The sequence below is a fragment of the Microcaecilia unicolor genome, chromosome 14 (genome assembly GCF_901765095.1).
Source record: "Microcaecilia unicolor chromosome 14, aMicUni1.1, whole genome shotgun sequence".
Taxonomy (NCBI): domain Eukaryota; kingdom Metazoa; phylum Chordata; class Amphibia; order Gymnophiona; family Siphonopidae; genus Microcaecilia; species Microcaecilia unicolor.
Genome location: NC_044044.1, coordinates 47083076 through 47109439, shown reverse-complemented (window position 1 = coordinate 47109439; position 26364 = coordinate 47083076). Strand labels below are relative to the sequence as shown.

At 46.1% G+C, this 26364-nt stretch overlaps 1 protein-coding gene across 1 annotated transcript in view; it reads right to left on the bottom strand.

The window, feature by feature from the left end:
* Positions 1 to 5671: 5671 nt before the first annotated feature.
* Positions 5672 to 26364, bottom strand: part of NTRK1 (neurotrophic receptor tyrosine kinase 1) — a 98271-nt gene continuing 77578 nt past the window's right edge. Inside the window, exons 13-16 of the mRNA XM_030188231.1 lie at positions 25309 to 25481; positions 18033 to 18273; positions 11956 to 12114; positions 5672 to 7029 (exon numbers count right to left, since the gene is read on the bottom strand). Coding sequence (XP_030044091.1) covers positions 6844 to 7029; positions 11956 to 12114; positions 18033 to 18273; positions 25309 to 25481 — 759 coding nt within the window. The 3' untranslated portion in view covers positions 5672 to 6843. The remainder of the gene's footprint in view (positions 7030 to 11955; positions 12115 to 18032; positions 18274 to 25308; positions 25482 to 26364) is intronic.

Below are 26364 nucleotides of genomic sequence, written 5' to 3'. Positions count from 1 at the left end.
AGCATTTCTTGCAAGGTAAGCACTCTGTAAAATGCTTTGAAGGTTAGAAAAGCAGAAAATCTTCAGTACTTACTGCTAAGGAGAAGACAGGAACGGACATTCGGGAGTTTTGTGGTTTTGATCACTTTCAAAGACCCATTTGATGATATTGTTTAATAATAAATAACCACTTTCCTCTCTGTTACATTTCCAGCTCTCTGTTTTATTTTCCTCCCATCAGAACTTTGTTTTCATGAGTTCTGTAGAACGATGCTCTTCACTTAGCTGACCCCCCACATCCAGAATGGAGGATGCGTCTCTTTCCTCTTGTGTAAGTTAATAATCTTGCACGATAGATCATTCTTATAGTCGAACAGGCTTCCTGCACACAGTGAGATGCCTGATTCTGATTTTCTAGATAACAAAATATCTGGTTCGCTCTACAGAATGAGGCTTACTCATCTTTGCCCAAAATATACCATGGTGTCTTCTCAGTAGGGCTTAAGGCTTGAAGTGTCGACTACTGCCTCTGTACTAGGGGCGTAGCTAGGTGGGGCCATTGCCCCCCTACTTTCATCCTCCATGCCGCCGACCCTCCCCCGCCACTATTGACCCCCCACTCCCGCCGCCGCCAACTCCCCTGCCGCCGCCATCAGGTACCTTTGCTGGTGGAGGTCCCCAACCCCCGCCAGCCAAAGTCTTCTTCAGCGCCGGTCTCCGGCGCATTGCTGATCTGGATTCTGCGAGTCTTTTCTTGACTCCTGACGACCGCACGTAGGAACGTGCAGGACGTCAGGACTCACAGAAACAGAATCCAGATCAGCGAATGCACCGGAGTAGACCGGCGCTGAAGAGGACTTCGGCTGGAGGGGTTGGGGACCCCCACCAGCAAAGGTACCTGGCGGTGGTGGGGGACAGATCGATAGTAGCGGAGGAGGGTTGGTGGCAGCGGGAGGGAGGTCGATAGTGGCGGTGGAGGTTTGGCAGCAGCGGGAGGGTGGATCAAAAGTGGCGGGAGTCGGTGGCACCAGGGGGGGCTAAATGTGCCCCCTCACCTCAGGCTCTAGACCCCCCCTCCCACCGAAATCTGGCTACACCCTTGCTCTGTGCCACAGCCATGAACACATTTAGCACTGTAATATTTGGGGAGGGGGGAGAGTTCTCAGCCCTACGTTATCAACAAACTTCCTTGGAGGATATGGTTTTGTTTCTTGGATTGCAACATACAACGGAGGGGGTCAAAGTACGCAGCACAAGAAATCCAGAAAAAAAGCACAAAGGGCTCTCATGAATTTTCTTGGCATTTTGTTCTGCAACCAGGCATTATTCTCCTTCGTCAGGTGGACTTTCATAGTGTTATGTCACTGTATTTGGAGTAAAAACTAAATCCTCTAGTGTTGCTTACTAGAATTGACCCTGAGGCTGGCGTTAGTTACGCCAAAACACGTCCCATGTCGAGTCTCTAATGAAGCACACTTGTTCCGTTCTTGAGAGCCCTTTGTGCTTTTTTCTGGTTTGTTTCTTGGGTTGAGTCTCTTCACTCCCACTATATAGATTATATTATCAATCTTATGTATATACTGTATTCAGCAAATACATAAGTACATAAATATTGCCATACTGGGACAGACCAAAGGTCCATCAAGACCAGCATCCTGTTTCCAACAGTGGCCAATCCAGGTCACAAATACCTGGCAAGATCCCAAAAAAGTACTTAACATTTTATACTGCTTATCCCAGAAATAGTGGATTTTCCCCAATTTAATAATGGTCTATGGACTTTTCCTTTAGGAAGCCATCCAAACCTTTTTTAAACTCTGCTAAGCTAACCGCCGTTGCCACAGTCTCCGGCAACAAATTCCAGAGTTTAATTACACGTTGGGTGAAGAAAAAGTTCTCCGATTCATTTTAAATTTACTACATTGTAGCTTCATCACATGCCCCCTAGTCCTAGTATTTTTGGAAAGCGTAAACAGATGCTTCACATCTACCCGTTCCACTCCACTCATTATTTTATAGACCTCTATCATATCTCCCCTCAGCCGCCTTTTCTCCAAGCTGAAGAGCCCTAGTCGCTTTGGCCTTTCCTCATAGGGAAGTCGTCCCATCCCCTTTATCATTTTCGTCACCCTTCTCTGCACCTTTTCTAATTCCACTATATCATTTTTTAGATGCGGCAACCAGAATTGAACAGAATATTCGAGGTGCGGTAGCACCATGGAGCGATACAAGGGCATTATAACATCCTCATTTTTGTTTTCCAAATAATTGAGCATCATTAAATTAAGAACGTCAGTCTCTAGCGCCAGCTGAGCATATGCTTGTGGGAAAACGGCTTTAGGGGACAGTCCTTGAGACAGCCCACGGAGGCAAAACATGCATGTCAGACGTAGTACCCCCAGTTCGACAATATTTAAGATGAGTATCGAATAATTATATCACTTTAAATTGGAATAAGGATTAAATATAAGTGTACCCATTCGGGTGAGCCGATGAGGACGTGTGTGCCAATTGCTAAAGAGGTTTCACAGGCAAGAGACACCGCTGAGGTCACCGAGAATAGAAAATTATTCTTGCACTTGAAATTCTTAATTTAATTATGCTCAGTTATTTGCTGAATACAGTATATACATAAGACTGACAATATAATCTATATAGAGGGAGTGAAAAGATTTATTCCTGTTTGGAGTCTCCCGCACAATTCAATTGAATATTGGGTGCCGTTTGTGAGTGATTGTTTCTTGGGTTGACATTCTTGCTGTACACAGCCTTGGGTGAATTTCTTCAAAAAGGCGGTAAATAAATCCTAATAAATAAACGTGTATTCTGCCTGCATGTCCTATAGAGCAGGGATTTTCAACCCAGTCCTCGGGACACACCAAGCCAGTCAGGTTTTCAGCACACCCACAATGAATTTGCATGGCACGTCTTCAAATCTAAGCTAAAAGCCCACCTTTTGATGCTGCTTTTAACTCCTAACCCTTGTTCACTTGTTCAGAACCCTTATTTTATCATCCTGACTTTAATATTCCCTTATCTCTTGTTTGTCCTGTTTGTCTGGCCTAATTAGATTGTAAGCTCTGTCGAGCAGGGACTGTCTCTTCATGTTCAAGTGTACAGCGCTGCGTACGTCTAGTAGCGCTATAGAAATGATAAGTAGTAGTAGTAGAACAGCACAATAATGGTGTCAGGACAAAACATTCTTTTAAGTGAGAGTTTAGAATAGTTTTTGAGTTTAACTTGTGTTTCTTATAAAGTATGTAGAATTTTATGATTTTTAGTTCCTAGAAATGAACTAACTGTATTCAGTTGTAATCCACAGTGAATTGTACGGTAGCTAATGGCATATTAATAATAATATTATATAATATTGTATAGTGAGGGCTGTCTCTTGATATACAGTGTGTCATGGATAAGCTTTGTTACCTAAACAGTTTCTTTTAAGTAACGCTGATGGAATTAAGCAATCAGATTGGCTGAGATGTCTCCCCCAACTTCCCTGAGGTTTTATAATCTGGTGTTCAGCTCAGTACCAGAACATCAAGCGGCAGTAGGGCCTATCTCTTGGGAGGGAAGGAGGGTAGAGACTGGATGGGGTTTTTTTCCCCCTCAAGGAACTACACTAGAATTCTTTTCATCACTGGTGATGGAAACTGAGATGGCTGAGATACTGCGTGGAAGCTGATTTCTTGCAACAAAGGGGCAGAGACCACCGTTTAATAATAACATTTTTTATTTTAAAAAATTGTAGCCTGAAGAATGGGTCAGGTCTGAAAGCACTTGGGTTATTAGTTGACCCTATGCTTTCTTTTGAGAAACAAGTCAACTCTTCAACCAAAAATATTTGGGGGGACGTTAAGACAATTGAGAAGAATTCAAAAATATATGTCTTTTAACCAGGTTGGTTTAGTAGTACAAGCACTTGTTCCGAGTCATAAACCTGCGATTGTTTGGGGTCACACAATATGGCGGCAGTGTGGGGGAGATAGCTTCAACTTTTTGATGTCATTCTGTCTCCTGTCATAAAACCTCCTTGGGTTGGCTCTTAGGCATTGGTGGAATGAGGCATTACAGAGACTCTTCACACTAAGGGGGAAAGATATGAATGTGGGCTACCATTAAGATGGGTTATTTTATCAGTAATTCATGCTATTTTAGCACAGGTCCCATTTTATGCAATGAGAGCTAGTTACTAATAACTAGAGTTAACAGTAAAATAACTCATCTTGACTGTAGCCCACATTGACAACTTCCCCTTCAATGATGGCCTGCCCAGCCCACCTGTTGTTCCTGTCTATACTCATCTAACTAAGGATACCCTCCCATCTGTCAACCGCATAAGATTGACCACCTGCAGGAAATCGCTTGTTATCCACATTAGATTTGGTTGCCTCCCCTTGTTGGTTCTCTACCGTTCTAGGTAGGCAAGTGTACAAGTTCTAAAACCTACCCAACACTCAAGCAAATTGTCCCCATCTCTTATCCCTGTTTTCACCATTGTCCTCTGTATCTATCACAGTGCTGTCTTCCACTGCCTCCTTTGGTAGGTTCATCCCCGACATCTACCACCCTCTCAGTATTTCCTCCAGTTCCTTCTGAGCTTCCTCCCACCTCCTCTCCAACGTTATGTTATGGTCCCCTTGATTGTCTTTTTCTGTGGAAAATAACATACTTCAGCTATCTGAACAGAAACCTGCCATATGGTTTGTTTGCCATCCTCAATTATAATTGTGTTGTCCACAGTATTCTGTGACCAGAGTTCATATAAGACTTTTCACGTATCCTCTTCCCAATGCCAAGGACACCATTGTTTTCAGTTGAGATGTCCTGGACAGCATTAATGTGTCATCTGTTGATATAAACCCATTTGAGATAGAGGTGGGTCAATCCCTGTTATTCTCATGCTTGGCCTATGATGTAGTTACATTTCAAAAGGAAATAGTAGAGTTTTGTCTTTTGCTGGAAACATTCTTTGTGTGCATTGTGGAAAGTCTTGGAGGTGGGACTTGCTTACAATAGGGCAGTCTGGATGCTCTTGTCATAAGACTGGGATTGACTGGGTGTTAATTGATGCTGCCATGACTAGGCTTGTGCCTCACACCATCCACCCAGAAGGGCTGATCCAGCACTGGTTTTGCTCCCAATGCCTGCTGGAGATTTAGCTCCTGCTTTTATGTATGGAAATAATATGAATAAAACCAGGACTGGACTGACCTCTTCATATGGTGAGGTCGTACCCTTAAGCAACAAAAAGCGGGGAGGAAAATCCTCACGCAAATCAAAGACAATGGAAATGAAAAAGTGAGGACAAGTGTGGAGGAAATCCAAGAAACTTTATTGATAATCAAATAACGACCCGACATGGCCGTCATTTCTCTGCATTGCCATCGAGGCACTCCGTAGTTGACTTCTTAATTCCTTAGTTTGAAGGAAGTCCCATAACCACATTTTCTTTTGGTTTTTAATCAAGTGACAACCGAAGAAGATTTGTTTGACCCCTGATGCAGGCTTTGATGCCGAAACACGGCCATGTCGTTATTTGATTATCAGTAAAGTTTCTTGGATTTCCTCCACACTTGTCCTCACTTTTTCGTTCCGAGGTCGTACCCTTACCCATGAGATGATTCCTCTCCCTCCCCCACCCCTGAGCAAAAGGACTCTTGTACATTATTAGACATGATAACCATGAAGCTGAACAGGCTAGCCTTCACCAAAATAATTTATTGGAGTCATGTGATACCTTCTTAAGCATGGATTGTAACAAGGTTAAACAAAAAGATAGTTCTGCAACTTAAATGGCAATGTCCTCTGCTTTGGGTAAGTCACCACCATGGCTACTTTCCAGGGTGTGGGGGGTTGCTGTCAGCCAGACTCCTTAATGTAAAGGCCATCTGTCGGCTACCAGTCACTGGGTGTGTTCTCAAGCTGTGAGCATGGATTTCTCGACCACTCCAGAATTGAACAAGTCCCAGATGCTTACAGAGAAATAAAAGGTCATTTTACAACATGTTAGCATCAAATCTTTAGTTTAGAATAAGAGATTTTTTTTATAAAGAACTATCCCTTCTAATGATTGACAGGTAAACAAGGCTGTACAGTTCAACAGAGGCCTTGATTCTCTTCATCTTTTTATATTGGTCTATGCATCTCTACAACGATCTGTACAATCTTCTGCTCCAGAAGTTCCCAGTGCTTAAGAACTTCCTTCAAGTGAAATAATTTTGCTTTTGTGGTTAAGCTAGAAAAGAAACACTGAACAGTTCACGGGATGTTTTAGACATGTAAAAGACACAGTACATGGAGGCAATGTCTCAGTTTTTGGAAGATGGGGGTCTTTATCTAGCTCGGAAAAGGGATGCGCCTTATTCATGTTCTCCAGCAATTACTGGAGCTCTGGTAAACTGCAGGCTTTTTAGCAGGTGAGGTGTGGTCCTGTTTGTGGCTGCTCAGACACTAGAGAGGGTGTTTATAGGTTCTGCACATCAAACGAGCAAGGCAGGCTCCAGCATCTGAAAGGCCGGAGTATTGATAGGAGCAATCCACAAAGGACCACCACAAGGAAGCATATCAAGGCATAGCAGAAGAAGAGGCAGAATGTCACTCACTCTTTGCAAATATGGACAGTATTGTTCTGGACCAGCAGGGAATATCACCCAGAAGTGACGTCTGCTGAAGCCTGGTAATGGATTTGAGCAGGAATGCGATTGCAATTGATGACATTTCTTGGGCTTCTATGGATTCATCAAGTCAAAGTCTTCAGCTGTCTTGTCACGGTCATGTTTTCTTCCTATAGTTAGCCAAGCTGTATAAGACAGTAATATGTTAGAAGGCAGCAGATCTCTCTCTCTTTCTCTCGACATTGTCCTATTGTAGAATGTCCAGGTACACAGGGGGGGCTTTCACCAGGGCTTGAAGCTTGCTATGGACTTCTTTAATGTTCATCCTCTGTTGAGGCTCTCTCTGCCAGCAGCCTTGCATGATATCATAGACCTCAGACGGGCAGGTCCGAGGCCTCTCCAGCTCCCGGCCCTGGGTGATGCATTCGATGGCCTGCGAAGAAACATATGGGAAATTTGAAAAGATCAGTGCTTTACAATTGAGACCACAGATGGAAGAGGGCAGAATGAAGTCATTATTTAGAAATCCTACAATTCTGCTACCATGTTCATAGAGGCAGTTTTGCTTGATGTTGACTGATTGTCTCTGTCTATGTCAAATTTGGAGCTGGAATGAGGCTTGGTGCATCTGAAGCCTCATTCCAGGTCCAAATCTGACCAATAGGAGGTGAGGTGGGTGATAAGGTCATCAGCTGATGACTCATCATCACGCTGGTGGTCTGGACAGGAGGCAAAGCAAGCAAGCAACCAAGGGGACCCCCCCCCCCCCCCCTTGCTCCTCAGATGCCTGGGCTATCTTTGGGCTTCTTTTTGGACATGGGTTGGGCTGGGAAATGTCTTCCCATCTGGCAACTCTGCTAGCCAGTTCTTTTCAGTGGGGGTTGAGAGAACTATCTGCATTCATGCTTTCTCAGAACTGTAAGCTGACTTTCTGTACCTTCTTGCATGCCCACTGTAAGCTACTGTGAAATAGCAACGTTTTTTTTTTGCCAGTTTAAAAGTATTTACAGCATCTACTCCCAGCACAGAGCTGGAATTCTCCCAGCCCCTCCATGCATGCTGGAGGACAGAGACTGGTTGACAATGAGAACAGACTCAGGTCTGCAGGGCAAAGACTCTTGCTCAACACTTCAAAGCTATGTTATTTTCTTTTGTTTGAATTTGCATTAAAGAAGATTTTGGTTCAAGAGTTCTGAGTCTTCACAGTGATGTCCTATACTCTGGTTAACTGTATGCTAATCTCCCGAGTAGAGACAGCCTATCAGGAGACAGAACAGAACACCTTGACAGCATTTGTCTTCTTCAAGTATCTATACAACAGTTACAATCAGGCCCTTAATACTAACATACAAGAATATTTACAGACCCATAAAAGACAATTTCCGTTAGAGCATTGAGCCTGCATTGTGTGGGAAAGCGAAGGGGTACAAATGTAATAAATAAATAAATAAACTCAGCTTAAAAGTCTGGGGATAATTATTGACCGTATTTTCCCACTGGAACCCATACTTATTTATTTAGAAAGCTTCTATTTCGCGCAATCCAAAAGTCCTAGGTGGATCACAAATCATACATAACATATATAAAATACCTCATAACATATATAAAAATACAGTCAGTACTGTGCAAAACAAATAAACCTGCTCCTCAGTTAACACAGTCATATTGTATCTGTGATCAGAAATTCTTATTATCATCTTTACCAAAATTTTAAGCTTCAGCCATTCCTCGTAACTCCAGCCTAGTTCTGGTAACCCATTCCTGCAGCGCCTTCTACATGGGTCTGCCTCAAAAAAGTTGCCATAATCTTCCACTTTGACCAAATTTGGCTGCAAGATTTCAATCCCTGTGTTGGCCGTCCACAGTTGACCGGACTTACGCTGCCTAATTTATTTTAAGGACTCAGTTTAGGCTGTAGGTTCTAATTGTTCAAGCCTAAAATGGAATTAACTTGGTTTAGCTTACAGAGGTTGGTGACTAACGAGGATTTGGAAGAGATCTTGTTTCTTTTCATCCCCTTCTTCTGATATAGTCTGACCAGAAACGTTTGCCAGAATTCTGACACCTTGCAGTTGAGAAGAGCTATCAAAGCCTTCAGCCAAGCTTTGCCTTTTTCATATGTAATCATTTTTTAACTGCTGCTTTGAGGGTTTAGCTGTCTTTGCAATGGCTTTAACAGTGCTAGAAGCGAGGTCATTGACATTCCATCAGTGCTTTAGGAGGTTTGTGGGATGGCATTTTCTGCAAGGTATGACCTGACTGCTATAGACTGCATTTTCAATTAGGATTTATTCTGCATTTAGGAAATGTGTTATGCGCTAGGTGAGTTTTTGTAAGCTGCTTCGAGCAAAGGTATGTTTATAAATGTAGTTTAAAAATATACATGACCCCCCCCCCCCCCAATATTCAGCGCAATTTAGCCAGTCAGAGCAGCTGCTGACCGGTTAAATAGTGCTTAACCTCCACTGAATATCCCCGGTTAGCTATCTGTCGATTTTTAAACTGGGTTTCGCAGCCAAAAACCGGATATATCTTTGGACGATTTAAAGATAACCGGCTACGTCTGAATATTGACTTTGCCAGTTATCTTTAAACTAGCCAAAAATAAACCAGATATTCAATGCCAGTCACCAGAAGCGGCCCGGCATTGAATACTAGGCTTAGCGCCGACTGCGGGAGTTAGCCGGTCTAACTCCCGCGGTCTGAATATCAGCCCCACGGTGTCTGGAAAAAAAACGGGACCCCCTTATGTAGTTTCAAAATATTTTGCAATTGTTTGAACATTTAGGGGTCCTTTTACTAAGCGGTGGTAAACACTGACATGAGCTTACTGTGCAGAAAGATGCACCACCGCGGGGTGAGCTCAGGCATCCTGTGATAGTTTGGGCATCGGCGCACGCTTCCCCCCGCGCTAAAAAATACATTGGCCGTGTTTTGAGTGGAGAGTAGGCGTGTCCAGTGCTAACTGGTTAACATTTGAGGGGCATAATCGAATGGGGCCGGCCCCGTAAAGCGGCGTCCCAACCGTATTATCGAAACAAGATGGCCGGCCATCTTTTGTTTCGATAATACGGTCAGAGCCAGCCAAATCTCAACATTTGGGCTGGCTTTAGAGATGGCTGGCATTGGTTTTCAGCGATAATGGAAACTAATGGCGGCCATCTCAAACCCGGCCAAATCCAAAGCATTTGGTCGTGGGAAGAGCCAGCATTTGTAGTGCACTGGCCCCCCTCACATGCCAGGACAGCAACTGGGCACCCTAGGGGGCACTGCAGTGGACTTCAAAAATTGCTCTCAGGTGCATACCTCCCTTACCTTGTGTGCTGAGCCCCCCAATCCCCCCCAAAACCCACTACCATAGCCCTAAGGGGTGAAGTGGGGCACCTACATGTGGGTACAGTGGGTTTTTGGGGGGGGGTTGGAGGGCTCCCATTTACCACCACAAGTGTAACAGGTGGGGGGGATGGGCCTGGGTCCACCTGCCTGAAGTGCACTGCACCCACTAAAAACTGCTCCAGGGACCTGCATACTGCTGTCATGGAGATGGGTATGACATTTGAGGCTGGCATAGAGGCTGGCAAAAAAATTATTTTTAATTTTTTTGGGGGTGGGAGGGGGTTGGTGACCACTGGGGGAGTAAGGGGAGGTCATCTGCTCAGTTGGGGCACTTTTTGGAGGCTTGGTCCTAAAAATAAATGGACCTAGTGAAGCCGGCCAAGTGCTCATCAGAGCCGGCCTTCTTTTTTCCATTATCGGCCGAAGCCAGCCATCTCGTAACCACGCCTCCATCCCGCCTTCCGTACCCTGCCAAAATGCCCCCTTGAAGTTTGGCCTGCCCTGCGACGGAAAGCAGTTGAAGCCGGCTGAAATCGGCTTTCGATTATACCAATTTGGCCGGCCATCTCCCGATTTGTGTCGAAAGATGGCCGGCCTTCTCGTTCGAAAATAAGCAGGGCAGCTTCATTGCCACATGCCGACCGATTAGCCCATGGTTAGTGCGTGAGCTCTTTCCGCCTGCTAAATAGATGTGATACTGGGGAAAGTAGCCTATGGCTATTGATACAGAAAATGAAAAATCCGACATTTTACAGATGCACTAAAAGTGGCCTCAGTGTGTGGGGAAACTCACGCAAAAGTGATAGCGCAGGCCACCACTTAATAAAAAAAGCCCCTTAGCATAGGAGCTGACTCTGTGGGTGCTTGAGCACCCCCAATATTGAGAAAATGTATGTGTCCAGGGAGGGGTTATTTCCACTGGGCTTAGCAAAGGGGTGGGGAAAATGCTATTATCAAAACAAGTTGGGCGTCCATCTTTTGTTTCGATAATACGGTTGGGGACGCCCAAATCTCAACATTTAGGTTGACCTTAGAGATGGTCGTCCTTAGGTCGTCCTTAGAGATGGTTGTCCCCGGTTTTCGGCAATAATGGAAACCGAGGACGCCCATCTCAAAAACGACCAACTCCAAGGCATTTGGTCGTGGGAGGAGCCAGCATTTGTAGTGCACTGGCCCCCCTCACATGCCAGGACACCAGCCGGGCACCCTAGGGGGCACTGCAGTGGACTTCACAAATTGCTCCCAGGTGCATAGCTGCCCAACCCCCCCAAAACCCACTACCCACAACTGTACACCACTACCATAGCCCTAAGGGGTGAAGGGGGGCATCTACATGTGGGTACAGTGGGTTTGTGGTGGGTTTTGGAGGGCTCCCATTTTCCACCACAAGTGTAACAGGTAGGGGGGATGGGCCTGGGTCCCCCTGCCTGAAGTGCACTGCACCCACTAAAACTGATCCAGGGACCTGCATACTGCTGTCAGGGAGCTGGGTATGACATTTTAGGCTGGCATAGAGGCTGGCAAAAAATATTTTAAAAGTTTTTTTCTAGGGTGGGAGGGGGTTAGTGACCACTGGGGGAGTAAGGGGAGGTCATCCCCGATTCCCTCCGGTGGTTACCTGGTCAGTTTGGGCACCTTTTTGAGGCTTGGTCGTGAAAAAAATGGACCAAGTAAAGTTGGCCAAATGCTTGTCAGGGACGCTCTTCTTTTTTCTATTATCGGCCGAGGACACCCATCTCTTAATCATGCCCCAGTCCCACCTTCGCTACGCTTCTGACACGCCCCCGTGAACTTTGGTCATCCCCACTACGGACTGCAGTTGAGGACGCCCAAAATCAGCTTTCGATTATGCCGATTTGGGCGACCCTGGGAGAAGGACGCCCATCTCTTTCTAAAATGCCCCTGCTAATATTCTTGCACCAAGCTCTGGCTGTGCTGCTCCAAGACCAGGAAATGTATTCCATGTTCTTCCTGCACCCTCCTCCCTTTTCCCAAGTTCAGCAGGAGCCCCGTTATCTCCTACCTCTGCGTTGGAGAGCTGGTACCACGGTTGCTTCCCATAGGTAAAGATTTCCCAGAGCACCACACCAAAGCTCCAGATATCACTCTCGGTTGTGAACTTCCTGTAGAGGATGCTCTCCGGGGGCATCCATCGGATTGGCAGCATGGTACGGCCTCCCACCTACAAAGAGGAAAAAGGTGTTAACAGCGCACTGGGAGGTGAGTAGGACAAAGATTTGGAAAGACACATCTGGAGAAATGGGCGAAACACAATGTGCCATAATCAGATGTGGAAATCTTTTTTATATTTTAAAAGTTTTGCAATTTTATGTGTTTTTAAAGATTTTGCATTTTCAGGGGATTTTATAAAAACATCAGTTTTAAACGAAGTTTTATCTTTCAAGGAAACATGAAACAATTGTGACCTAGATCTTCACAATCAGAAATCCTGTAAATCCTGATCAGAGTTCCTGTGTAGCCTTGAGGTGGATCACTGTGTCCCTGGGTCTCAATTCCAGTCCCCAGCCCTGCCCCGCCACTGACCCTGCACAAGTCAGTTTTCAGTGCTTCCCTCAGTTTATACGTAGCAAACTGTGATTAGCCATGAAAGTCCTGTTGCCTCCTCTTTTCACCACAAAAATCTTAGATCCCAGTTGAGCAGAAAGAAAGTTCCTCAAATGCTTTGACTGTTGCACGTTCTTTCTCGAATCTACCCTATAAGTAGCACACAAATGACACTATGCATCCAGCTTTTCCTACATAAGTACACGGGTGGAGGAGTGGCCTAGTGGTTAGGGTGGTGGACTTTGGTCCTGGGGAACTGAGGAACTGAGTTCGATTCCCACTTCAGGCACAGGCAGCTCCTTGTGACTCTGGGCAAGTCACTTAACCCTCCATTGCCCCATGTAAGCCGCATTGAGCCTGCCATGAGTGGGAAAGCGCGGGGTACAAATGTAACAAAAATAAAATAGATACTATTGGAGATTCTACATAAATGTTGCTACTATTTGAGATTCTACAAGGAATGTTGCTATTCCACTAGCAACATTCCATGTAGAAGGCTGCACAGGGTGGTGGACTTTGGTCCTGGGGAACTGAGGAACTGACTTCGATTCCCACTTCAGGCACAGGCAGCTCCTTGTGACTCTGGGCAAGTCACTTAACCCTCCATTGCCCCATGTAAGCCGCATTGAGCCTGCCATGAGTGGGAAAGCGCAGGGTACAAATGTAACAAAAATAAAATAGATACTATTGGAGATTCTACATGGAATGTTGCTATTCCACTAGCAACATTCCATGTAGAAGGCTGCGCAGGCTTCTGTTTCTGTGAGTCTGACGTCCTGCACGTACGTGCAGGACGTCAGACTCACAGAAGCAGAAGTCTGCGCGGCCACATTGGTGATCTGCAAGGGCCGACTTCTACATGGAATGTTGCTAATGGAATAGCAACATTCCATGTAGAATCTCAAATAGTAGCAACAGTGGAGGAGTGGCCTAGTGGTTAGGGTGGTGGACTTTGGTCCTGAGGAACTGAGTTTGATTCCCACTTCAGGCACAGGCAGCTTCTTGTGACTCTGGGCAAGTCACTTAACCCTCCATTGCCTGCCGCATTGAGCCTGCCATGAGTGGGAAAGCGCGGGGTACAAATGTAACAAAAAAACAACTCTGGAATGCATTACCAAAAGCCGTGAAACCACCTAAACTTCCGGAAATCATTAAAAACTTACTTGTTCATAAAGGCATACCCTCCCGACCCAACTTAAATGCCTGAACCCTGCAACACTACGAAATCAAAGCACGTAATGGACAGAACATAACCCTTCCTCTCAACGATTCCCTATGAGTCTGTTCCACACGAACTTCGTTCTACCTCAGCATCACTGTGTATTTGTTTATACCGGAATTGGCGAACGCCTTTACGGTACTATGTAAGCCACATTGAGCCTGCAAATAGGTGGGAAAATGTGGGATACAAATGCAACGAATAAATACAATTATATACAAGGAGTGGGATTATGCACTGTCAAGCTGATAGATCCAAAAAGTGTCTTGTAGTCATTATAACACACTGTTTGGTGAAGCACTCGGCCAAAGTATGGCATTCTCGTCCCACTCATGCACTGGGCACTCTGGACTCCAAATCAGTCTGCCCACTGGGATACTGTTTTTCCTTTCTATCCTCTCCTTAAGTGCTCACAATGATGTGCCTTATCCGCATTTTCCGTTCTGGGGCTTGCATTAAATTATGCATATGTGTCTGACAAGCGAGCAGATGCAGGGGAGCTGAAAGGGAAAAAGATGATCCTTTCCTATCTGGGATGCCGCAAAGTTCAGATCCCAGCAGAGTCCTTGATCAGGATGAAGACTGATGGCTTTCCTCGAACCCGATGGGTTCTCTCTTGCAGGCACTCAGAATTCACTCTGGCATGGGGGGGGGGGGGGAGGGGGAATTGGCTGTACTCAATCATCAGTTTACGAGGTCTATCAACATCATTTCATCTCAAAAACATGTCAGTCATTATGTTCTACCAGGCCAACCCGGTTGGGTCACGCATATGGCTCCCAAGTGTCTAAGGCTCCATGCCAAGTCGACAGGACCGAGACCACGTCTGGTTTTAGCCTGACACCTCTAGAGACTTCTAATGCCAGATTATCTAAAACTAGTATCTTGGGTAATGACTTTTTTTTTCTTTATGTTGGATCTCCAATGCATTCATTTATTACACTTGATTTTGTGCCAGGTTTCTTGGTGAGGACGGTCAAAGAACTTGTCCCTATCCCTGTTGTACCTGCTCAACTGGTACCAACCTGTTAGCTTCCCAACCCCCTGGACAATCTCTCCCTTCATATGATCTGCTCCCATGTTTCTCAGCATTGCACCTGGACTGGGGGTGGGGGGGGGGGAGGAAGGGGTTGGTGGAGGAGTGGGGGAAGATGAGTAAGTGTTGTCTTACTGTTAAGAAATGCTTCTTCAGGAATAATCAGTGCATTTTTTCTAACAAAAAAGGTGCCGGTACTCAAACACTAGGCCACCCTTCAGGGGTGGGGTGATCACTGAGGGACCCTCCCCACAATAGCCAGGCCCCCTGCAACCAGCCACAGAATCTATGACAAGGCAGAATTGGTGTGTAGAGCCTCATCTCTTTCATTAAAACTTAGGGAAAAAGGGGTCAATTTTAGCAGACAATGGAGGAGTGTGGTAGCCGTGTTAGTCCACTCTTAAGGTTATCAATAGAAATCAAACAAAATAAAACGTGGAAAAGAAAATAAGATGATACCTTTTTTATTGGACATAACTTAATACATTTCTTGATTAGCTTTCGAAGGTTGCCCTTCTTCGTCAGATCGGAAATAAGCAAATGTGCTAGCTGACAGTGTATATAAGTGAAAACATTCAAGCATTACTATGACAGTCTGACAGGGTGGGAGGATGGGGGTGGGTAGGAGGTAGCAGACAATGGAAAAGGTGCCGGTACTCAGTACCCCCAAGTACCCCCTCAAAAAAAGCCCTGGTTAATACATTACATTTCTAACTTATATCCTGCTATCACCTCACAGTTACAAAAGTCAAGAGGTCAGAACAATCTCTGGGAATTACTTTACATAAAAATAACACTATTTTATAAGAAGATTAATGTTTTAGGTTTAATTTCTTAAATAAACATGTTTTAATCTTCCTTCTAAATGTAAGGTACTGTTGAGGAATTAGCAAAGTTCTTCCAAAGCCTTGCTGCTTGAAAAGCCAAGAATTTCTCAGAAGCATGCTTTCTTGTTTTTAATTTTTGGATTCCAAAACTTCAGATTTTAACAGGAGTCTTCCCTCCCTAGCTCCAGGGTGCTGCCTCTAACTAGAGCTGGGCACCCAGAAAATGTTCATCTCATTCGGACCTTTTTTGTTTCCAATGAATGCCAGATTAATTGTGTGCTCTCTTGTTAAAATGTGCACACTATGAGTCAGCTTCATTAAACGGCACTCAAAGTTAGGCACCGGGAAAAATCTGTGATAAGCGCTATTCTATAAAAAACGCTCTGGGTTGCGCACTGTTTATAAATAACGCTTAGAGGGATTCCCACACCCAACTGTGGGATTTGAGGACTTACACTAGCTGAAACTTGGTGTAAATCTTGCCATGCAGGTTGGGCGTGTAGCCCAGTATTCTATAACAGTGCACGTCAGCATTTGGAACGTCCCTAACCCACCCATGCCCCTCCCATGGCCACGTCCCCATTTGGGTTGCGCAGCACCATAGAATAGGAGTCCAAAGAAGAGAAATCAGGGAAAAGTTTTCTTCACTCAACATGTAATTAAACTCTGGAATTTGTTGCTAAAGAATGTAGGAAAAGCGGTTAGCTTGGCGGGGTTTAAAAAAGGTTTGGATGGCTTTGTAAAGGAAAAGTCCATAGACCACTATTAAAATGGATATGGGGAAAATCCACTGCTTATTTCTAGGATAATCAACATACAATGTATTGTACTTTTTTGGGATCTTGCCAGGTACTTGTGAACTGGATTGGCCACTGTTGGAAACAGGATGCTGGGCTTGATGGACCTTCGGTCTGACCCAGTATTGCAATACTTATGTACTCATGTCTAATATGATAAAAAGGCTTTATTTGTGTCACTCTGAAAAATGTCCCAATCTGGCCACAGTTCACCTCACTAAAGGCTGCGTCAGGGGCTAAAACAGCTGTGTGGCAAAACATAAAAACACAGAATAAATCATATGACATAAACACCAATCCAGAATATCAAACACTATTAAAACATCTTCATAAAACATGAGTTAGGAACAAACCACCAATGAATTATTAGAGGCAGGGTCAAACAGCATAGGGTAATTATTAGATACAAACCAATCCTATATAATAAAAGGCACCTCCAACATTCTGAAGCTGACTGCATGGCTGAGGCATTCCTGCTCTCTGTATCCATCTCCTGAATTGACATCACGTACTTCCGGGTTCGTCACAAGCAGAAGTGACCAACCACACGAGGTTTCTCGGCTTCAGAATGTTGGAGGTGCATTCTATTAAATAGGATTGGTCAGTTCCTTGAAGCACAGCGTCCTGCACAGTAACGCTCAAACACCAGAGAGAGAGAGGGAGGGGGGGCCTGACACCAGAGAGGGGGGGGGAGGTATCTCTGTCACACACATACTCTCTCTCTCTCACACACACTCTCTCTCTCACACTGTATCACATAGTCACTCACACACTATCTTGGTCTCATACACTCAGTCTCACAGAGAGTCTGTGTCTCACACACACTCTCTCGCACACACTGTATCTGTGTGAAACACACTCTCTCTCACACTGTGTCTCACATACGCACTTGCACACACTCTCTCTCAGAGACACACTCGCACCCAGACTCACTCTCTCTCTCACACACACACACTCGCACATTCACTCTCTCTCTCTCACACACAGTCACTCTTACATACACACTCCGAGGAAAACCTTGCTAGCGCCCGTTTCATTTGTGTCAGAAAAGGGCCTTTTTTACTAGTAGATAATAAGGCTAACTATGCAATATTTTTGTGTCAATTTTAGTTACGCCTTTTTGCACATCATTTTGTTTTACACATTAATATTGCTTTACTAAGCAACCATGCTTTAATAGTATCTCTCTAAAGGTTTTTATCTAGTGAGGAGAAACGTGGCCATGTCGGGACATTTTACAGTGGCACAAATAAAGCCTTTTTATCACCTAGTCAGTGGCGTAGGAAGGGGGGGGCGGTCCACTGGGGGAGTATCGTCTCCGTTGGTTCCTTGCTCCCTCTGCCCCGGAACAAGTTACTTCCTGTTCCGGGGCAGAGAGAGCAAGGAACTAATGGAGCCGACGCAGCTCCCAGCGTCGTGAACTCAGGGGCGGATTGGCCCTCCCGCCCGCCCCTCGCTTCTAAAGTAAGTAAGAAAGAAAGAGCTCACTCGGGGGGGGGGGGGGGGGCGCCGTGCTGCACCCGGGGGGGGGGCGCAGCGGCGACCTGCCCCGGGTGTCAGTCACCCTCGCTACGGCACTGCACCTAGTTATACAATATAGCAGGCAACGTTGGTTTCAAATGACAGCCCATCCCTACTTCTCGCAGGCTCACTCACCCTGTAGTAGTCTGTGCTGTAGATGTCCCTGGACATCCCAAAGTCACCGATCTTGACCACCATGTTGTTGCCCACCAAGCAGTTCCTGGTGGCGAGGTCACGGTGAACAAAGTGCAGGGAGGCCAGGTAGACCATGCCCGAGGCTATCTGTGTGGCAATCTGCAACATCTGGCTCAGGCTGAGCTGCCCAAAGGATTGTCCGTTTCCATTATCAAGGATCCGGGCATCCGGGCCATGGGATCTGTGGCAAGGAAGGTTGGAAGACAAGATTCATCCAGATCTATTACTCTGTATGGAAATATCAACCTGCAATGACACTATAGCCATTATAAATAAATAAATAAATAAATAAATAAATATAGAAACATAGCCATGTGCAAATAGTGCATTTACATATTTATATCACATACATAGTGGAGTGGAGCCTAATGGCTAATAGAGTGGGCTGAAAACCTGAGGAACAGGATTCGATTCCCACTGCAGGTCTTTAACCAAGTCACTCCATCGCCCCAAGTACAAAAACTTGTGAGCCCAAGGAAATGTAAACCACTTTACATGAACCACAGAAAAGCTACAAGAATGGTATGGGATTTGCGTTACAAGACGTATGAGGAGAGACTTGCGGACCTGAACATGTATACTCTGGAGAAAAGGAGAAACAGGGGTGATATGATACAGACGTTCAAATATTTGAAAGGTATTAATCCGCAAACGAACCTTTTCCGGAGATGGGAAGATGGTAGAACGAGAGGACATGAAATGAGATTGAAGAGGGGCAGACTCAAGAAAAATGTCAGGAAGTATTTTTTCACGGAGAGAGTAGTGGATGCTTGGAACGCCCTCCCGCAGGAGGTGGTGGAAATGAAAACGGTAACGGAATTCAAACATGCGTGGGATAAACATAAAGGAATCCTGCTCAGAAGGAATGGATCCTAAAGAGCTTAGACGAGATTGGGTGGCAGAGCCGGTGGTGGGAGGCGGGAATGGTGCTGAGCAGACTTATACGGTCTGTGCCAGAGCCGGTGGTGGGAGGTGGGATTGGTGGTTGGGAGGCGGGGATAGTGCTGGGCAGACTTATACGGTCTGTGCAAGAGCCGGTGGTGGGAGGCGGGGCTGGTGGTTGGGAGGCGGGGATAGTGCTGGGCCCTGAAAAGGACAGGTACAAAAGGTAAGGTATACACAAAAAGTAGCACATGTGAGTTTATCTTGTTGGGCAGACTGGATGGACCGTGCAGGTCTTTTTCTGCCGTCATCTACTATGTTACTATATCAAATCCATTACCCCTACCCAGTATCTCTCTTCCTCTCTCCCATCTCTGCGGTCCTGTAAACTGTGTGCAAGTTGCCGGCAGCAACAGCCTAAGACAGGCTGCTTTTGCCCAGGCTCTGGGTCTTTCCTCTGCCATGTCCTGCCTCTTCTGATGCAATTTCCTGTGGGTAGGACGTGGCAGGACTTCCTGTTCCGGGGCAGGAAACCGGCAGAGCCAAGAGCCGCACGACTGCTCCCTGCACTCCCAGGAGGTAACAGCAATGCGTTTGGGAAGGGGGGTAGAGGTGATGCACTGGGGGGGAGGTTGTGATTTGCTGGGGGTGTGATGTGCCAGGGGGGCACAGTTAGGGTTACCATATGGCTCCAGAAAGAGGAGGACAGATTGAGCCAGTCTGGGTTTTACTTCCATTGCTTTCAATGGAAGTAAAACCCAGACTGGATCAATGCGTCCTCCTTTTTCTGGAGCCATATGGTAACCCTAGGCACAGTGGCAATTCGCCCTGGGTGACAACCAATCTAGGAACACTACTGGAAGTGTCTAGATCAGCAGAAATCCGCCTCGGCGGAGAAATCTATGGTCCCATGGGGAGCGAGCAAATAGAAGGGAAGATAGTGGGACTGGACCATGGACTCCAGAGACTATTAATAATTTCTATAGCACTACTAGACATATGCAGCACTGTACACATTATATACAGGCACTTTCTCTGTTCTTAGGGGGCTCACAATCTAAGTTTTTTGCACCTGGGGCAATGGAGGGTTAAGTGACTTGCCCAAGGTCACAAGGAGCTGCAGTGGGAATCAAACCCAGGTTGCCAGGATCAAAGCCCGCTGCACTAACCACTAGGCTACTCCTCCACTAGCAACATTCCATATAGAAGCCTACCCTTGCAGATCAGCAACGCAGCTGCGCAGGCTTCTACATGGAATGTTGCTAGTGGAATAGGAACATTCCATGTAGAATCTCAAATAGTAGCAACAGAATCTCAATAGTAGCAACATTCCATGTAGAATCTCAAATAGGGAAAGGGAACTGGGACTTGACATACTGCCTTTCTGATGTTTTGCAACTACATTCAAAGTGGTTTACATATATTCAGGTACTTATTTTGTACCAGGGGCAATGGAGGGTTAAGTGACTTGCCCAGAGTCACAAGGAGCTGCAGTGGGAATTGAACCCAGTTACCCAGGATCAAAGCCCGCTGCACTAACCATTAGGCTACTCCTCCACATGCTTAAGAAAATGTATTAATCAAAAACTGGACACAACACTGTGTTTCCGCCCAACGGCCTGCATCAGGAGTCTTTTAAACCAAAGAATATCACAATCTCCAGATGTAAAGAAAGCTTTTCGAATTGAATTAGTGAGATGGTCTTGAAAAAGACCTTTGTCATAACCATTACGAGCCATCGAATTTGACTAACCACTTGCCAGTTTCCACTATCTTCCCTTCATAGATCAGAACAAATTACTCCAGTATTTAAAAAAAATTACACTTGCTGCCAGTTAGGTGGTGGGAGGCGGGGCTGGTGGTTGGGAGGCGGGGAAAGTGCTGGGCAGACTTATACGGTCTGTGCCAGTTAGGTGGTGGGAGGCGGGGATAGTGCTGGGCAGACTTGTACGGTCTGTGCCCTGAAAATGACATACAAATCAAAGTAGGGTATACAGAAAAAGTAGCACTTATGAGTTTGTCTTGTTGGGCAGACTGGATGGACCATGCAGGTCTTTTTCTGCCGTCATCTACTATGATCAAGGTTCTTGTGTTGATACACAGCATGTAGTTATTTATTTGTAGCACTTGTATCCCACATTTTCCCAACAATTTGCAGGCTCAATGTGGCTTACGTTTGTCTTAATGGCGGTTGCCATTTCCGGGTAACAGTTGCATACATACATGGTAACATACATGTAACATAACATACGTGAACAGATCATGGTATAGATACATATCATGTGCATATATATGTTAAGGAAGAATAAATTATGGTAATACATGAACGTTCCTGAGTACGAAATTGGGTTGTATCATTCTTTAGGTCATCGACTATGGAGAGACCATGTTCGACATAGAGATTGAAGTGGTTATGCTTATTCATTAGTGGTAGGGAGGTTGATCAGTCAAGTGATAAGATTTCAATTATGTCTATGTATACGGGACTGTGCCTGATTATTTTCCGATCAGGTACCGCATACAGTTCAAGCTTCTCCTCCTAACCTACAAATGCACTCGATCTGCAGCCCCTCCCTACCTCTCTACCCTCATCTCCCCTTACGTTCCTACCCGTAACCTCCGCTCGCAAGGCAAATCCCTCCTTTCAGTACCCTTCTCCACCACCGCCAACTCCAGGCTCCGCCCTTTCTGCCTCGCCTCACCCCATGCGTGGAACAAACTCCCTGAGCACATACGCCAGGCCCCCTCCCTGCCCATCTTCAAATCATTGCTCAAAGCCCACCTCTTCAATGTCGCCTTCGGCACCTAACCACTACACCTCTACTCAGGAAATCGACTGCCCCAACTTGACATTTCGTCCTTTAGATTGTAAGCTCCTTCGAGCAGGGACTGCCCCCCCTTTTTTGTTAAATTGTACAGCGCTGCGTAACCCTAGTAGCGCTATAGAAATGTCAAGTAGTAGTAGTATACGGGACTGTGCCTGATTATTTTTGATCTGAGAAATCTAAACAGCTCTGTTTGCCTTCTCCAGCAATGTATCATTATGCGGCTACAAAGATGCGAGCATTCGTTACGGAACGGTTTGCCCGGACATTTAAGACTGTGTGATCATATTCGACATTTCAAACGATTCTTAAAGACTCACTGTTTTTTTAAAGGCCTTTCTAGAAGAATGAAGCTTACTGACGTGATTGTTTTGCAACTAATTGGGTTGATGTATCAACTGCTGTTGACTTTTGCTCTTTGCTATGTTTTAGGGTATTAATCGTATGTATGTTTTTTTCAGTTACCCGCTTTGGGTAAAGGCGGGATACAAATAAAATAAAATGGTGACTAGACTTGCACGCTAGTTACATGTGTCAGGGGCGCCAATAATTTGCAGTTGTGTCGTAGGTGCTCCAGGCACTATTCTATAAGTTAGTCCCTAAGTGCAATAACTAATTCATGAACAATGCATCACATCTTTCGACCTAAGGAATGAACAATGCCCCTTCCACATAATCCTATTACTTCAAACTGTACGAATTTTACCACTCCAGTTATAATTAAGTGTACTACTACCCTTATCCTACTCTGTATTGCTCACTATTATTATTATTAGCATTTGTATAGCGCTACCAGACGCACGCAGCGCTGAACACTTGATACAAAGAGACAGTCCCTGCTCAAAAGAGCTTACAATCTAAATAATACAGACAGACAAGACAGTTACGGGTGAGGGAAGTAATGGGTGAGAAGGGAGGAAGGGACAAGGGGAGGGAAATTTAAAAGCAGCAGTGAAAAGGTGGGTTTTCAGCATAGATTTGAAAACAGGTAGAGATGGAGCTAGACGTATAGGTCCAGGAAATCTATTCCAGGCATAAGGTGCCGCGAGAGAAAAGGAGCGAAGCCTGGAGGTAGCAGTGGAGGAGAAGGAGGACGACAAGAGAGACTTGTCCAGTGAGCGGAGTTCACGCGGAGGAATGTAGGGAGAGATGAGAGCGGAGAGGAAATGGGGGGGCTGCAGAGTGGATGCATGTAAAGGTCAGTACGAGAAGTTTAAACTAAATGTGGAAGTGGACAGGAAGCCAGTGAAGTGACTTGAAGCTGTAGTCTCATGCTCGGAGACTTATCAGCCTCATTGGGATTTCTTTTCTCTATATGCTACTATATATTCGTCCCCGAGTTGTATTCTCTTTTCCGGAACCTTCTCAGCTCCCTTGCACCTACTGTTACTCTAATTTCCTTCCACTCTGTATATATTCCCGGAGTTGGTACTCTCCTCTCCAGAACCTGTAAGCCACATTGAGCCTACTGCTATGGGGGAAAATGTGGGATACAAATGTAATAAATAAATAAATAGTACCCAGCTGCAAGGGGGGGGGGGGGGGTGAACACTTGGCAGCTCATGGGTGTGTCACCGAGAGGAACATGCAACTTAGAGAATATCATCAGTGACGTGCATTGCATGACGTAATTAGCTGCGCCAACTTGTGTCAGCCATTGACCTGGCCTATGTGGGTGTGGCTAAAAAGCGGCCAGAGCTCTATAATGGCTTAAGCACCAGCATTATGGAACTGCCCCCTTACTGACCAAAAGTTGATGGGTGGCTGAGTTGGCTACCTGACAGAAATCCCAGCGTGGGACTTGAGCTCATGTTGGGGCATCATAGGCTACACATTGCATCACAAGGCCTCTAATCATTGGTGGAATCTTTCTAATTCTTCGGAATCAAATTGTGCATTTGCATCGGCCAGCTGCCATGGGGGGGGGGAAGACGAGTTCAATTCAAGCATGATGCGACCTGGCCAAAAACTGGCACCGATGCCATCTCCGATCCCTGACGACCGGTGATGGCGGCCTGAGTTAGGCAGACTCAGAAGCTGCGGTGCCAGTTCCCTTCGCATTTCTGATGCAGCCTCTGCCCCGTGATCTGCGCCTCCCTGCATCGCCGGCTAAGTGAGGCCACTGACAGCACATCATCTGTCTGCAATACCTGGGGGGCCAATTGAAAAGTCTCTGTTTATTCCAGCTGATGGGCAATCTTTTTCTATTTAAGCCTCTCAGACGGTTAATCTAATCAATATTGAAAGAAATGCTGCATTAGCCGAAAAGAGCAGACTGCTTGAAAGAAGCAAAGCAATAATGGAAGAGGACGGGGGGGGGGGGGGGGGGGGGAGACGTGCAAGAGGAGTGGAGGTGACGGAGTTAAGAGAAGAGCAGCAATTTCAGGGGATAATAGGAAGGGAGCAGCTCATAATTAACAGGAGACACGGCCTAATGAAATGAGGGCCCTGCTAGCTCCAGGAGCCGGGTAGGGAAAAGAACAAGTGGATCGGCCCAGTTGAACACTGCGATCCAGTTCCATCACGGTGCCCCTGCTTCTGGATCCAAATTGATGTGGAGAAATGGCATGATGTTTCCCCTGGCTGTAAGTGAAATGCTGTTCCAGTTCACTTTCCAGGATCTCCTTGGTGTACAAGGGATTCAGAGGTCTCTATCTGCTCCTCCTTCCCATTTTCAGATATATCCTAAAGAAGTCAGTAGGCCCGTACAGTCATCAGACCCAACCCTGCGATCAGACTGGACACAAGGACTCAAATGCTGTATTAAAACTGGACATGATAGCAGTACAGCCTAAAGTATGCTGGAAGTCCATGAGGTCTAGCAGAGAAAAAGTGGATATAGAATAAAAATACTGATAACGTACTTCACAGTTTGTAGCCTTAGTTATGGAATATACAGCTGTGGACAGAGGGTGTGAACCTGTTCTGTGATGGGACTGTGTGTGTGTGTGTGTGGGTGTTGCTGCTGCCTGTGGTGAATCTGTTCTGTGATGAGGCAGTGTGCGTGTGGGTGGGTGTGGGTGTCGCTGAACCTATTCTGTGGTGAGACTGTGTGTGTGTGAGTAGGCGTCGCTGTTGTCTGTGGTGAGGCTGTGTGTGTGTGTGTATGTATGTGTAGCTTGCACTGGTGCTGCCTGTGGTGAATTTGTTCTGTCTTATTAAAGCTTTTTTCACCTTCCTAAATGGAAGCAGATTTGGCAGTCTGTCTCTTTGGTGCATTCAGTGATGATATATAAGATTCGAAGGAAAACACAAGCCAGTCATGAATCAGCCCACTGCTTGCTTGTGGATGGACTGCTTATTATCACCCTCATGTTTACAATCATTCAAGTGACACATGGCACAGTGCAGAGTTACCTCTAATCATAATGTAATTTCAATGGATTACCCTGTCTCATTTTCTCATTTCCTAGGGCATGGGATTTTGGTGGCAGGTGGCAGCCCGAGAAAGACACTGAGAAGGAGGTGCAACATTTGAGGGGGGGGGGGAAGGACTGTGAGTCTCTCACCTGAGAAAGCGGTTCAGATCTCCATGCTTCATGTACTCGAACACCATAATGAGGGGCTCCCCGTCCGTGCAGACCCCATAGAACTTGACAATGTGCTCATGCTGTAGGACGGTGAGAAGCTCCGCCTCTCGCTGGAAGTCCAGCCGTGCTGTCTCACTTGCCTCCTTAAGGGCCTGGAGCGTGTCCAAGATAAAACCAAAATGAAGAACCGCTGAGGAGTAGTGGCAGTGGAGCACATGTCATTTCCAACCTGGGATGCACTGCATCCAGTCACCTTAAAGTGGAAACTCAGGGCCCGATGCACAAAGCATACCGACCTTGCAACATTTGCTTTAGTGTCTAATGCACAAAGAGGTTCTGCTTCCCTTTTACCGTTCACTGTAGCAGCTACTGATAACTCAATGCAAATGTATTACACACTGCTCATTAGTATTAAAATGAGCAATCAGAGCTATGCACAGAAAGAAGTACCTACCTTCAGGGCCGCCGAGAAACTAGGTCGGGCCCGGGGCAAAGCCGCCCCCTGTCACTCCCGCCGCTGCTGCAGTCCGCAATCTCACCTGCTTGCCCCCACGGCTCTGGGCCCCCTTCATTCAAAGAGGCAGTCGCAGATCGCGTCTCTTCTGGCCTTCCCTTCCTGTTTCCCGTCCTCGTCTGATGTAACTTCCAGTTTCCATGAGGGCGGGACACAGGGAGGGAAGGCCAGAAGAGAGGCGATCTGCGACTGCCACTTTGAATGAAGGGGACCCGGAGCCGTGGAGGCAGGCAGGTGAGACTGGGGACTGCAGCGCCGGTGGCCTGACCCCGGCGCCGGGCCCCCCTTGGAGGCTCAGGCCGGGGGAATTTTGCCCCCCCTCTCGGCGGCCCTGCCTACCTTTCATGTGCAAATTTTTCTGGCAAGTCTGGAGCTGTCATGGGGAGGGACCACTTGGTACAGTACTTGTGTTAAATAGCCCAGCCCTCAGCAGACAAGGGCTAGCAAATGTAAACAAAGCAACCCCTCCCCCCCCAAAAAAACCCCACTTCAACTGAGCAAACGAAAGCTTCCCCCCCCCC